The sequence below is a fragment of the Spermophilus citellus genome, assembly GCF_964194105.1.
Source record: "Spermophilus citellus genome assembly, chromosome: 13".
NCBI classification, from domain to species: Eukaryota; Metazoa; Chordata; class Mammalia; order Rodentia; family Sciuridae; genus Spermophilus; species Spermophilus citellus.
The window spans coordinates 87322465-87337009 of record NC_138193.1 but is presented as its reverse complement, the minus strand read 5'-3'; the positions used below and the strand labels follow the sequence as shown (position 1 = coordinate 87337009).

General features: G+C 38.7%; 1 protein-coding gene across 7 annotated transcripts in view; it reads left to right on the top strand.

The window, feature by feature from the left end:
- The window catches only part of VIT (vitrin), a 114258-nt gene that overhangs the window by 15911 nt on the left and 83802 nt on the right, over positions 1-14545 (top strand). For all 7 annotated transcript variants that reach the window (XM_081264814.1, XM_081264812.1, XM_081264811.1 and 4 more), the window contains exon 2: positions 6869-6938. In XM_081264814.1, the coding sequence (XP_081120940.1) occupies positions 6887-6938 (52 nt within the window). In that variant the 5' untranslated portion in view covers positions 6869-6886. The remainder of the gene's footprint in view (positions 1-6868; positions 6939-14545) is intronic.

Sequence of the window (14545 nt, the reverse complement as noted above, 5' to 3'; positions counted from 1 at the left end):
TCCAAGTCTAAACAGAGAATTCACTTATGTTTTATGCATACCTATACACGGGCTGAAGGCAATTTTATACAATATTTTTAATAATTTTGTGCTCAGATGAAGTTTCATGGTGTGAAATTTTCCACTTATGGTGTCATGTCAGCATTCAAAATTCTTCAGATTTGAGGGCATTTCAGATTTTGGATTTTGGGATTAGGGATACTCCACCTGTAATAATCATCTGGATAGAGTCTTATGCTGGTGGGCCCAAGCCTAAGGGCCCCAATCATCAGCAAGGAGAGTGTTTAACCATCTTTGGCTTGGACTTAGATTCAGAATATACCCTGAGATTTGGGAATGGGCAAGTTTCCTGAGTCCCTTAGCTGTTGTGATAGTCAGCTTTTCATGCTGCAAACAAAATACCTAAGAATAACTTAGCAGAGGAAAGGTTTATTTGGAGTTCATGGTTTCAGAGTTCTCAGTCCATAGTCAACCAACCCTGAACCCTGGTGAGGCAGAACTCATGACATTAATGTATGTTTGAAGAAAATTTTCAGCTCATGACAACTAGAAAGCAGAGACCCAGTGGTCAGCGACAAGATGTAGTACCAACAGGCACATCTCTGGTGACCTTCCTCCAGACACACCATACCTGCCTACAGTTACCACCCAGTAGTCCATCCATCTTATTAATCCATAAAGAGGATTAATCCACTGATGAGGTTACAGCTCCCATAATACAATCTTTTTACCTCTGAACATTGCTGCACTGGCTAACACACGAGCTTTGGGGAGGACATTAGCAATCTAAACCATAATGGCTGCCTTCATTTCTACCAAATTGGGGGTTTTCTAGGAAGGAAGAGGTGGGTGGGAATGGATGCTCTGTATAAGAAATCAAGAGCATCTTGTCCATGTAGCCAAGCCCAGCTGTTAGAGTTTGGATTTGGTATGTCCCCCCAAAGCTTGTCTCTTAAAGGCTTGGTCCCCAAAATAACAATGTCCAGAGGTGGGGCTTCAAGGAAGTGATGGGAATCATAAGGGCTCTGATCTTATCAGTGGAATAATCCATTTGAAGGATTAATGATTTGAATGGACTATTGGAAGGTGATGTAGGTAGGTGGGGTATGGTTAGAGGAAGCAGAACACTGGGATTGTGCCCTTAGCAACTAGGCAATTGTCCCCAGCCCTTTCCCCTGTGTCTCTCCCTCTGCTTTCTGGCTGCCATGAACTGAACAGCTTTCCTCCACCATGCCCTTCTGCCATGATATTTCTGTCTTGGAGCCAGCCAACCATGGACTGAAACTTCTGAAACCATGAGCCATGATAAATCTTTCCTGCTTTAAATTGTCCATGTTACATACTTTGGTCACAGTAACAAAAACTGACTATCACAACAGCATGTCTTCAAGTAGCCTTATGTATCCTTGGGAGCCAACTTTTGAAAAAAGGCAGAGTTTTCCCTGCCGGATAAAAGGAGGAAATATAGAATGGAAGAGTTGGAAAAAGAAGAAAAATCAGGAAAGAAAGAAAAACTACCATATCCTTTCTGGCTTTTTTTCTTTTCTTTTTTTTTCTCTCTCTCTCCTTCACAGAATCCTTGGGGATTATAATAGTAACTTTGAGGTGGCCGCTGGTGTCAGGGCAACAGGAAATGCAGTGCTTCAGACCTAGTCCAGAGAAATATGATCTGTGTCAAGGTTTACATGCAGATTGAGGCCACCCAATATTGCAAAGGACCCATCTAGTGCCAGCCTCCTCTTCCCATCCTCACCAGACCCACCCACATCCGTCAACAAGTGGCTGAGGATTTACAGTCAGGCAGAGATGGAGAAAGCTAGGCTGCAGATGTGGCCTCTCCCACTCAGAGATGTCTGTCCTCAAGGGATTTTTGGCATTTTGGAAATAAAGCACAAGCTTCTCATAACTATTAAATGTTTCCAGATGGATACCGGCTCTTTCCACCCCGTGGACACAGTATGGTTGGGTGCTCCCCCATGCAGCTTCCTAGATTAGACAAACACCAACATTAACATAAATCCTACACGTCCACCAGGGCAGATTTTTTCCAAGTGAGTGGCTGAAGTAGGCCTCTAGGGGGCTTATTAAAAATGATGAATGCAAAAATAATTCTTAAGCCTTCCATGTCTCCCTATTGCCTAAAGGATCAATCTCACATTCTTCAGGCATGACATTCAAGGCCGACAGGGCCCCTTCCTTCCTCTCTAACAGGCTCAGTCCTCTCCGTGCCTGGCTGAGCAACTCCCAGTTCCTGAAGCTCCTCTGTCCCTGCGTCCTGTCCTTTCCTCACCAATCTTTCATTATTTTCCAACCTGCCAGTTTAATAAATTCAAGCCCCTTTGAGTCCCTGCCCCCACGGCCCAGTGTCATTCACCCTTGTGGCCTTCATGGTGCCCTTAACAGCAGAAGGTTTCAATAATGGCTGCGCATGGAGTCTCTTGGGAAGCTATAAAACAATGTTGATACCACCACAGTCCAGTTGAATCAGAATGTAAGTGAAGTGTATTTGCTTGTCATGGAACAGCTGTGGCCGGCAGAAGTGCAGGGCTTTGGGACTGGGAATGCTGGCCTGAATTCTCTTGTCTTCTTTCCAGCCTTGTGAGCTTGGGCAAAGTCCCTGAACTCTCTGTTTCTGATTCCTAACCTTGAATAAGTCCTCTACCTGCCACAGACCTCGGCTTCCTTATCTTTAAAGTGGGAATTCTGATCCAAGCCTCCACACTGGCACAGGATTACTGTGAAGGACAAATTTGCATTTGTTCCTTTTCTCAACAAACATGAGTGGTTGCCCCCAAGCAGTATTTTGAGTTTTAGAAACTGAACAGTAAGCAAGAGAAACAAATGGAGCCTGCATTCCAGAAATGCACATGAAGTTTCCTTATTCAAAACACCATGAAGGGCTCTATAAATATTAGGTACTATTATTATTTATTACCAACTTCCTCTCATCTAACTCTGGGCAATGAGAGCTAATTAAATTGTCTCCACTAATCTACTTAAACTAATTGTATATTTTTTCTTTCACAACCAGGCTTCACTTGTCTCACCAGAACTTCATATTCAGGATTCTTTATATTACATCTCAAAAAACAATCCATAAATTTATGAATCACTAACATATTCTTTTGGAAGTTCCTATTGTTTGGTTTTTTGTTAGAACCTAGGTGAGCACATGAACGATTTAGGTTCCTCCATTTCTGTGGACCCTATGACTCCAGGACATGGAACCACCTGTAGAAGTGGCCTGATGACATTGCCAGGAGTCCTCAGCCCCAGCCTCTGGGAAGCCTGAAAGGTGGTTTGAGTTTTTCCCACACATTTCAAAAGGCATATTTATGTTTTAAGTGTATGTATAAATGGACGAAGAAGGAGAGAAACTGCTGGTGAGAAAGAAACCCAAAGCATTCTGGTTCCAAGAGACCAGCATGATTCTGGTCACTTTCCACTGCTGATGAGCTGGTTAGACTCGGGTGATAACTCCTCTGAAGTTAGAGAGTTTCCTGGAATCTACTTGGTCCTTAATCCATCCATCCTACCATGTAAAGGTCATGTCCATTGTGACTTCTAAAGTTGCAGGGCAGCTCTGAAAGCACTACTATCCACTCTTCATCTTCCTTTTGGGTTAGTTGTTGGCTATCAACAATGTTTTATTAACTTATTTTTATTAGAAATAACTCACATACTAGAAAATGCACCTTGTTAAGTGTATGATTCAGTAGCTGCAGTGTATTCACAAGAAGGCACACACACACCCCCGCTTTTTGTTTGTTTGTTTGTTTTCCTATCTTCCATCCATCCTGGAGGAAGAGTTAAACCCTTAGTTACTGATCCAACATGTATTTACTAAGAATCTAAAAAAAATCGAATAAATATCCCTGCTCCTGGTAGGGACAAAACAGTGGACAAATAAAATAAGTAAATTATAGAGTATGTTGAAGGTGATGAATGACATGGAGAAATAGATAGTGGGAAAGGATAGGATATACCTGTTGGTGGCAGGCAAGAGGGTGATTATGACTTTAAGTTGGGTGATTAGGGGATATCTCATAAGAAGGTAATATTAAAGAGAGGACTGGAAAAAAATGAGGGAGCAAGTCATGACTCATCTGGGAAAACAACATCCAGGCAGAGGAAACAGTAGTACTACAATAAGCTCAGAAACCTGAGGTCAGAGGCATGTTCTAGAAATGGCCAAGAGGCCAGGGTGGCTGGGGCTTAATAGGTGATAGGAACAACACAGGGAAAGGAGCTCAGAAGGATTGATGGGTCTCCAAATCAAGTAGGGTCTAGTGCTGTCTGTAAAGACTTTGACTTTTCTTCCTAGTAAGGCGGGTAAGCATGTAGCGTTCTCAGCAGGAGATGCTGCAACTGGCCTGGGGAGGGCAGATGAAGGAGGAAACTTAATGAGGAGGCTAATAGCAATGATCCAGGTGGCCAGGTTGTGGCCTGGAGCAGGTAAAGAGGATGGAAAATGGTCAGGTTATGGATAGGGTATGAATAAACATAGAGCAGCAGGCTTGGTGGTCGAGAAGACATGAGGAGAGACAGAGAGAGAGAGAGAGAGAGAGAGAGAGAGAGAGAGAGAGAGAGAGAGAGAGGAGGAGAGGCAGAATGCCTCAGGGGAAATCTGTAGTGCTGTATGCACTGGGGCTGACTATGGGGACCAGTAGGGGAGCTAGTATTCCGCATCTATCTGATAGGAAAGTTGGACCTATGGACCTGGAGACATGTACCTTGTTCAGGAGTTTCTCAAATTAATAAAAGGGAAACATGACTTGTTATCACACTGTTTCCAAAAACATAACCCAGCTGTTTAAGCATCAAATTGCCAAACAGATTGTTTATATGATTTTATTTTTTTATTGTGTAACTAACAATAATTACTGGTCTATTACTTAACCTGTGGTTAACTATCATAACAGGTAACACATTGCAATTGTCACTTGAAGTGAACAAAGTGATCCAATGTTGTTTGGGTATTTTTTAGATTTTTTTTTTAGTTGTCAATGGACCTTTTAATTTATTTATTTATATGCAGTGCTGAGAATCAAACCCAGTGCCTCACACATGCTAGGCAAGTGCACTACCACTGAGCCACAACCCCAGCCCCTGTTTGGGTGTTTCTTTATGCTTAATTTAATCATTTGTAATAAACCTTTCATACACTTAACAGTTTTATTTAAGTTCCTTGCATCAGGTACTTATAATAGTACTTCAGCTGTAATCTAGCAATTGCTTTTAGCTAATGAACCCTTCATAGCACCTCCTTTAAATATTGGATGTAAGCTTATTTTGGACCCAGCTAGGACCAGATTGTACTCACCTCTTTCCAAACCTCCCACTCAATAGGTATCCCTTTAGTGGCTTCAAAATCAGTCATTGTAGGAGGATTTACACCACAAAAAAATGTGCAAACTGTACAAATCAGGGCTTTTAAAACATTTCTTTTCAGAGAGTGAATTCACCAGCACACCAGCAGGCAAAACAGAGTGAAGGCCACACAGCAGTGACACTGGGGGAGGGGCTATAGTCATCAATAGTGTTTAAAATCACTAGTTCACAAAGTTAATAGAAAGCAGATCAACTTTAAGTCATTGGAGTCACTGCAATGTTCTCCCTTATCATCTGTGTCCAGGGCAGACCCCTCCCACCTACTCCCACTCATGTTCCAATCCCACTTACTGCCGTGTACGGTTATGTCCTTTAACTTCTTCAACTCTTAGTTTCCTCATCTATTCAGTGAGGATCATCAAGACAATATAGAGTGCATACAACGTGCTCAATTAATGGTAATGTTTGTAACCCTTGGAGGATTTCCTTACAGCCTTAACTGAAGGGGAATCACTTATAAATTAATGGCATCTTCACATCCACTGTACTTTCCAACCCCTGGGACTCTCTAGATGTTTGTTCCTCATTTGGTGCCTCTTCTCCCTATTTCTGAATATTTAAACTCTACTAATTCTTCCCAGTCCAGCCAATTTTTACACCTCCATGAGGCTTTCTCTTGTTCTCCTGCTTGACATACTCTGTTCCTTCTTTAAAATTCTTGGCCCCTTGGGGCATCTCTAACAGGGCCCCAGATCTACTGGATTAGAGTCTGCATTTTAATAAGATCACCACATGATTAGTATACACATCAAGAGAAGCCATACTCTGATATGCTGGTTCTTGAACTTGGCTGCAGATTGAAATTATCTGAGTTTTTTAAAAGTATAATGCCTAGACCTCAAGGGATTCTGATTCCATTGGTCTGGGTGCTGCCTGTGATTTTTAAAAATTCCCAGATGATGCTAATATTCAGCAAAGTGTGAGAACCACTGCTCTATAAACTTTCCCTCTCAACTCCTTATGGGACCTTAAAACTCTTTTCTACTTTCTAATGTTGCTATTATTTTTGTCCCTGTATGTTTTTCCATCTCTATTAAAACTGTAAGTCTTTTAAGAGTGAGAACTGTTTTTTTAATTCAATTTTATCACCTTCTTCCTAACAAAACTTAGCCCTATAATAGAAGCTTAATAATATTTATTGAATGAATGATTTATTTGTAATCTAAAAATGTTCTCTCAACACCATAAATGTGGGTATGGTCCACATTTGGAGACTGGTTAAACACTCTCAAAAGTGCAAAGTTGTTTCCTCTTCACTACTATGTAAAGACCAAATGTCTGAAGAATCAGAGGCTGGTGGCTGGGCTGGGTCTTCCCTGGGTACCAGAACCACCATTGCAGGCCTGCGTATGGAGAGCCCAAGCGTGGAATTCTAAGACTCCGGAGCTGATGCACAGTGACACAGCCTATCCCCGCATGCTTCCAATTCAGGACTCCTGGCTGAAACATGACGATGTTATTGCTTCTTTCTCCCCAGGGTGCCATTTTGATATTTATGGGGATTGTTGTTCTCACTATGAAGGCATCTGTTATTGAAATGTTCCTTGGTAAGTACTTTTCTATGTGTATCTGGATACTCTTTTAACATTTTCCTAAGGTCCAAAGAATTTGGCCAAGAAAAGTCTTAAAGCAAGACAGAACACATTAACAATCTACTATTTCTTTGTATGATAAACATGGTGGAGAAAAGTTTAAGTGGCAAAGTTAAAAATAGATCAAATTCAGGATGCACGTGTATCTACATTTTTATATAAAACAAATATGTATTGCATATGTATTTCCATATATTATATATTATGCACACATGTCTTTATGTGTATTTTTCAGCAACGGGTAAATATTTTGGATATAGCATATTTACAGATTCTGAACTTAGGGGTCTTCTTGTTTCTTAATTTCTCAAAAAAAGAAATTCTTATCACTGATTTGGCTTCACTTGTTTCATTGGAGACTCAGCCTGAGATGAAACTGTTTAATTGTATTATCACCAGAGGGTACAATTTTGAATTGTTTTTTCAAAGAACAGCGGGGCTACTAGGATAGGAAAACTGCTAATGGGTTTAGGATCAAGCCCTTGGGTAATGATCTGTTAAAGTTGATCCCATTGTCTATTGCCCTGTCAGATAAAGTGACCCTGTCAGTCATTGTGAAACTCTTGCCAGGACAAGGCACAAAGGTCTTTTGGATAGCCTGTTTCAGTTTGCTAGAGCTGCTGTAACAAAATAACTGCAACTGTGTGACTCAGAACAACAAAAATCTATTCTCTCTCAGTTCAGAAGGCTACAAGTTCAAAATCAAGGTCTCAGCAAGGTTGATTCTTTAGAGAGCCATGAATGATAAATCTGTTCCATGACTATCTTCTAGCTTCTAGTGGTTTACTGGAAATCTGGAATTCTTTGGTTCCTAGATGTATCATTTCAGTCTCTATCTTCCTCTTCCCATAATGTCCTCCCTGTGTGCAGGTCTATCTCCCAATTTCCCTCTGATACCAGTCGTACTAGATCGGGGACCCAACTCTACTCCAGTATGACTTCATCTTAACTAATCACCTCTACTTTGAGCCTATGTCTGAATCAGGTCACATGCTAAGTACTTGGTGGTTAGGACTTCAACATATAAATTGGATTGAAGGAACAAAGTTGAATCCATAATACAATGAGAATGTTCAAGGTCTGCTCATAGGGAGTCTACAAGGTAGAATTGGGCACAGGATGAGATGGAGGTCACACCACTGAGAAGGGAAGAGAGATTTCAGCATGACAGAATGAATACTGCACTGGAAATCAGAGGGAGGGTACAGGTTTGAGTCCTGGCTCCAACATGACCTTGCTAATAATGTTGGCAAGCCACCCTTCCTATCAAGCCTCCTGTTTCTTCTTCTATAAATCATATAGTTGAGGGGCTGGGGTTGTAGCTCAGCGGTAGAGCGCTTGCTTGCACATGTGAGGCATTGGGTCTGATCCTCAGCACCACATGAAAATAGGTAAAGATATTGTGTTCATATCAAAAAAAGATCTTTAAAAAAATAAAAATAAATAAATAATATAGTTGAGCTGTTAATTATTCAGCTCTATATAAAATGGCTGCCCGGGAGCTGGTTCAGCTTTGTCAAGATTTCTTGACCTAGCTAGGCCACACTCTCCTGGAGCCAAAGATAAGGACACTCCTTATCCTCAGTGGCCCTATCCTGTTTCCTGTCAGATGGTTGTGAGAAGCCCTGAAGAAGTTTCTTGGTACTTGACCAGGAGCCCTACCCCAACGATAGCTGGGCAAGGGGTTGGGAATAGGAAGAATTTAGTGAAACAAAACAAACCAAACTTAGAGTTACTCCATGTTCCCCAGCATCACAGAACAAAGAAGGGAGACCTGGTTATCCTTTGTCCTCAGCCTTTTTTGGACTATACTTCTGCAAAACTCATTCATATAGGAGTGCTCATTCATATAGCAGGAAATCAATGTAGAAAAAGGAGACTCCTGTACTTCAACACAACAAGGCATGTATGAAAAACTCACAGTCAACAGCATACTTGAAAGTAAAAGCCCAAAACTTTCCCTCTAAAATCATGAATAGGACAAGATGCCCCACTCTTACCACTTCCATTAAACATAGTACTAAGTCTTTTCCAGAATAATTGAGCAAGAAATAAAAATAAAATTTATCCAATTTGGAAAGGGAAACGCCAAATTGTCTCTGTGTACATATAACATAACAACATATAAAGGAAATCTTGAAGACTACACCAAAAGCTATTAGAACTAATTCAGCAAAGTTACAGGATACAGAATCAACACACACACAAAAAAATAAGTAGCACCTCTAAATACAAACAATAATGTATCTTTTTAAAAAAATTCATTTACAATATCATCAAGCAAAACAATAATCTTCAGAATAAATTTAACTCTGAAAGTAAAAGATCTATACATCAAAAACTGCACAACATTAATGAAAAAAATGAAAAGGACACAAATTAATAGAAAGATAACCCATGTTCATGGATTGGAAGACTCAACATTGTTAAAATGTCCATATTATCCTAAGTAATCTACAGACTTGATAAAAATCTCTATAAAAATTCCAATGGTATTTTTCCCAGAAATAGAAAAAAAATCCTCAAATTTGTTGAAACCACAAAAGATCTCAAATAAACGAAGCAATTCTGAACAAAAAGAACAAAACTGAAGGCATCACAGTGCCTGATTTCAAAATACACTTTAAATCTATACAAATTAAAACAGCATATTATTGGCAATTAAAAAAAAGACATCTAAACCAGTGGAACAGAATAGACAGCCCAGAAATAAATTTACACAGGGCTGGGGATGTGGCTCAAGCGGTAGCGCGCTCGCCTGCAATGCATGCGGCCCGGGTTCGATCCTCAGCACCACATACCAACAAAGATGTTGTGTCCGCCGAGAACTAAAAAAAAAAAAATATATTAAAAAATCTCTCTCTCTCTCCTCTCTCACTCTCTCTTTAAAAAAAAAAAAAAAAAGAAAGAAATTTACACATTTCTAGTCAATTGATTTTTAACAAGGATGCCAAGAACATACTAGGAAAATAATTCTCTTTGAATAAACAGTGTTGGAAAAATAAAGACACTCAAAAGAATGAAATTAGATTCTCATATAAAAAAAAATCAAAACTGACTAAAGACTTAAATATAAGGCCTAAAACTATAAAACTACTAAAAGCAAAGTAAAAAATCTTTTAGATATTTCTGGACAGTGATTTTTTTTAACATGACCCTAAAAGAAAAGGCAATTAAAGCAAAACTAGACATATGGGATCACATAAACTAAAAAAGTTTCTGCATAGCAAAGGAAACAGTCAACAGAAGGTAAAGATGACCTGTGGAATAGGAGAAAATGTTTTTAAAACATACACCTGAGAAAGGGTTATTATCCAAAATATAGAAGGATCTCACACTCTCATACAATTTAGCAGAAAACAACCTAATTTTAAAAGTAGGCCCTGAATAGACATTTCTCAAAAGAAGATATATGAATGGTCAATAGATAAATGAAAAAGAGTTTTATATCAAATTAAATTAAAGATAGAACTACTATATAACCCAGCAATCCTACTTCTGAGTATACATCCAAAAGAAGCAAAATCTATATGTTGAAAGTATATCTGTACTTCCTTATCACTGCATCATTATTCATGATAGCCAAGATATGGAGTCAACAGTCCATTGATGGATGAGTATATAAATAAAATGTTATGTACATATAAAATGGAATATTATTCAGCCTTAAAAAATGATGAAATACTGCCTCCTGATCACAGTATCAATCTTCCTACAACCTGTATCTTATTTATGACATGAATTAAATTGGAGACATTATACTAAGGGAAATAAGTCAGACACAGAAAGACAGGAAATAAGTCAGACACAGAAAGACAAGTACCATATGATTTCACCTACAGAATCTAAAAAAGTCAAACTCATAGAAAAAGAGTATAATGTGGGTTGTCAGAGCCCAGGAGAATGGAGAAATGGGGAAGTGTTTGTCAATTATGTGGCCAAAATGTTAAGGAGTCTAAGGTACAGCATGGTGACCAGAATGTATAATACTGTGTTGTCGACATGAAGTTAGCTAAGAAAGCAGATCTGAAATGTTCTCACCACACACACAAAAGTATGTATGTGAAGTGATGGAGAGGTTAATCAGCTTGATTTAATCATTTCATAAGATATGTGTGTGTGTCAAAACATCAGGCAGTACACCACAACTTTCTGTCAATTACACCTTAATAAAGCTGGGTAGGAAAGGATAAATAACTCCATTGATGAAAAAAAACAAAGGCAACTCCTGTTCACAGATTTCTCTAAGTCCTCCAATGTCTGCATCCTGGGAAACTCCCTCCTCAGCCCACTGGTCAGGGCCATTTCCTTGAGTCCCTCATGACTTCCACCCCTGGTAGGTACTATGACTGCTTCCCTGACCCAGATCCTTACACCTCCAACTCATTCTCCAGGATAGGTGTGTTCCTCTCCCTAAAGTCCATGTCTGATCACCACTCTCTTGATTTAAACTCCTGAGAGTTTTGCCTTGGTCTTTAGGATGGAGTCCAAGTTTCTGGCTCTTACTGTCCTCCCCTGCTCTCGCCTCTCACCAGCCCCTCCCTGGCACTGAACTCCTAATCTCCCTGGGGGCTGCATCATTCTCATCTTATAGGCCTTTGAACACACGGTTCCCTTTTCAGGTATGCTTCTCCTCCATTCCTACATCCCCACATCCTCACAAGACTCTGGTCCTCCAAGAAGATTCCCTCGGCCCCATTATGTGGGGCCATCTTCCTGGGTGCTTCCTTGACCCCTATGTTCTCATCACGGCTACACTGTATTTGCCTTGTCATTAGCCTGACCCTCCAAACACTGTAAACCCATTGAGGACAGGAGCTGTGTCTTACTGTGGTATCTCCAGTGCTCCACACATATCATAGGTACAAAATAAGTTTTGCTCCACAAATGATTGTTCTTAGCCATGCTAGATTTTCAAAGTATCAGAGCCACCCAATGATCCTCCTCCCCAAATTGTTAAATTAACAACAGTTATTTAATTAATATATTTCAAAATAAGCATGTTTGTTTTACATGTCTTTAAATGCACCACAGAAATTTTAGGCTGTTCACTACTCGTTGTCTTTGAAGTCCCTTGTAAAATCAATGTGTAAGCTTACCAGGAGCAAGTGGAATAAAGAGACGAAGGCTGTTGTTAGCAAATTTGAGTTCTAGTTACAACTTCTGGCCCCAGATAACTACAGATTTAGGGAAAGTGTTAACCTTGACTTTAGTTTACTTTCCATAAAATAAAGAGATGATCTCTAAAGCTTCTCCTGAGTTTAATATTCTGGATAAATTTAAGTTTTATGTGGGTATAGAAAATAAACAGTCATATCTTTGCTCTGATTTATTTGATGCTAAATGTTCCAATAAGTACATAATCCCAAATTAAGTTATTAGGGAAGTTTTTAACTGCTTTAAAAAGATCTGCTTTGCAAATCAGTTTTCCAGAAAACATTGTGGACACTACCTGTATTAGTATATTGAGGAGTTAAAAAATATCCAATAAGAAGTTTCTGAGCTAGAAGGAGACATTTCTGTAAAAGTCTAGGTACATAGGTATTCAGTAAGTACTTATCGATTTGATTATTAGTTAGATGTTCTGGCACTTCATGTCTTCCCTGGAAAATGGATTATAATTTATTACTGACAGGAAAACTAAAAATAATAAGCACAGATTAATCATACTGATAACTTTAGAAAGCACTTTTCATTATTGTAAGCCTATATGATTTCAATATAAGCAAATGTAAACATAATTTAGCAATGTTGCCTGTTTTTAATGATAAAAGAAATGTTCTATATAAACTATATATTTTATTTATAAAGAATATAATATAAAAGGGAAAAAATATAAAAATAGAAACCCTAATCCCATTATTGTTAACATTTTGGTACTTGTTCCAGTTACTTCTCTGTATATATTTTAACTTTGTCAGAATTATTCTTAAGATTAGAGTAGAACACTTCACAGATAATTTAATGTTCTTCTACACATCATTTGTAATAAATGCTTAGGATTTCCCTATTGTTGGGGCATTTCCAACATTTCATTATTTCCAGATTGCCATTAGAAACGCTATAATGAGTACTTTTTACATAAATCTTTGTCTATATCAATGATTGTAACTTGGGATATATTCCTAGGAGTGTTATTGTCTCAGTTAAATATAAAAATTAAGACTCTTGAAACCTTTTATCAAATTGCTTTCCAGAATGGCTCCACCTGCTTAGATTTCATGAACAGCACACAAAATTCACTAACCCCAAATCCCTGCCAAACTTAAGTTTAATCTTGTGTTCCATATTTACTGACATGAAATAGGAAAACATTCCCTAAAACATTTTGTTTCCATTGCATTTTTTATCATTAATGAGATTGAACATTGTTTCAAGTTTATTCATTTGTATTTTCTCCACTTACAAATTATGTGATCAGTTTTTTACATTGATTTAAAAACAGTTGCACTTAATATACCTGTCCTTACTATTACAAAAGAGAAAGGGGGAAGTAGTAGAAAATTTTTATTACAAAAAGTACTTTTAATATTTAATTTCCTTGAAATTTTAAGCAGTACCAAAGAGAACTGAGAATTTTTTAGTTTATTTAAAACTGAACACCAGATTTTTAAAAATGGAGAAGCATTGGTACAGAGCTGATAATCATGTTTGCCTTGGAACTTTGGATTCTGGAATTAATTTCCACAAGGTTTGTAGACACAAATGGCCAGATAATTAACTACTCTTACAAACGGGGCTGACTTGCAGAACCATCTGCCACCACGCTCGTGGAAGTGGGCACCATCCGTCTTGGGGCTCTGCCAGGCTTCCTAGGAAAACAAATAGAAGACGGATGTTTCTCCCACCCAAGTTTAACATGCAATTCACTATATCCAGTGTAGCAAGAGAAGTCTTGCTGATGATAAATGAAGATTTGCTCCAAAGCACAAGCACATTTGCAGGCCTTATTGACCAGCCCTCTCTTGGAGGAGTGGTTTCTGGGGAGCTTTAATTAACAAGCACATAAACTGAAGGGACAGCCCGTGTGTACCAATGACAATTGTGACTTTATTAGCCACTACTGTTAAACTGAACCAGCCATGCATGCCTGGAGGGTCTGGGTGACCAAACAAATGATGGGGTGGTCTTGCTGAAATATTATCGTTCTAGTGATACCAGAGATTATAAACCACTTGTCAAAGCCACAAGGCCCAAAAGGACAGTATTTGGTTTTCTCTGAGAACTTATATACAAATTTATTATTTCACTTGCTTAATTTTTTATATACTTATTTGGTGCTTGTTTTAAAAATATTCTAGATATTTATTTTTGCACATAAAATAAAAATATAGTCTTTATACAGAGTTAAACGGTTCAGAAACTACTATAAAAAGGACATTCACACCCAACCAAACCGCAGAAGTAAATAACACCTAAAAAATGTCCGCCTTCCTCCTTCTTGGCTAGACTTCTGATGCCCACTCAGTTCTCTTTCATGGTACTGTTCTTGTAGCACATGGTACATCAACTGTCCACAATACAACTAGAGCTCATGGACAAAACGGGATCATTTGGTGGCT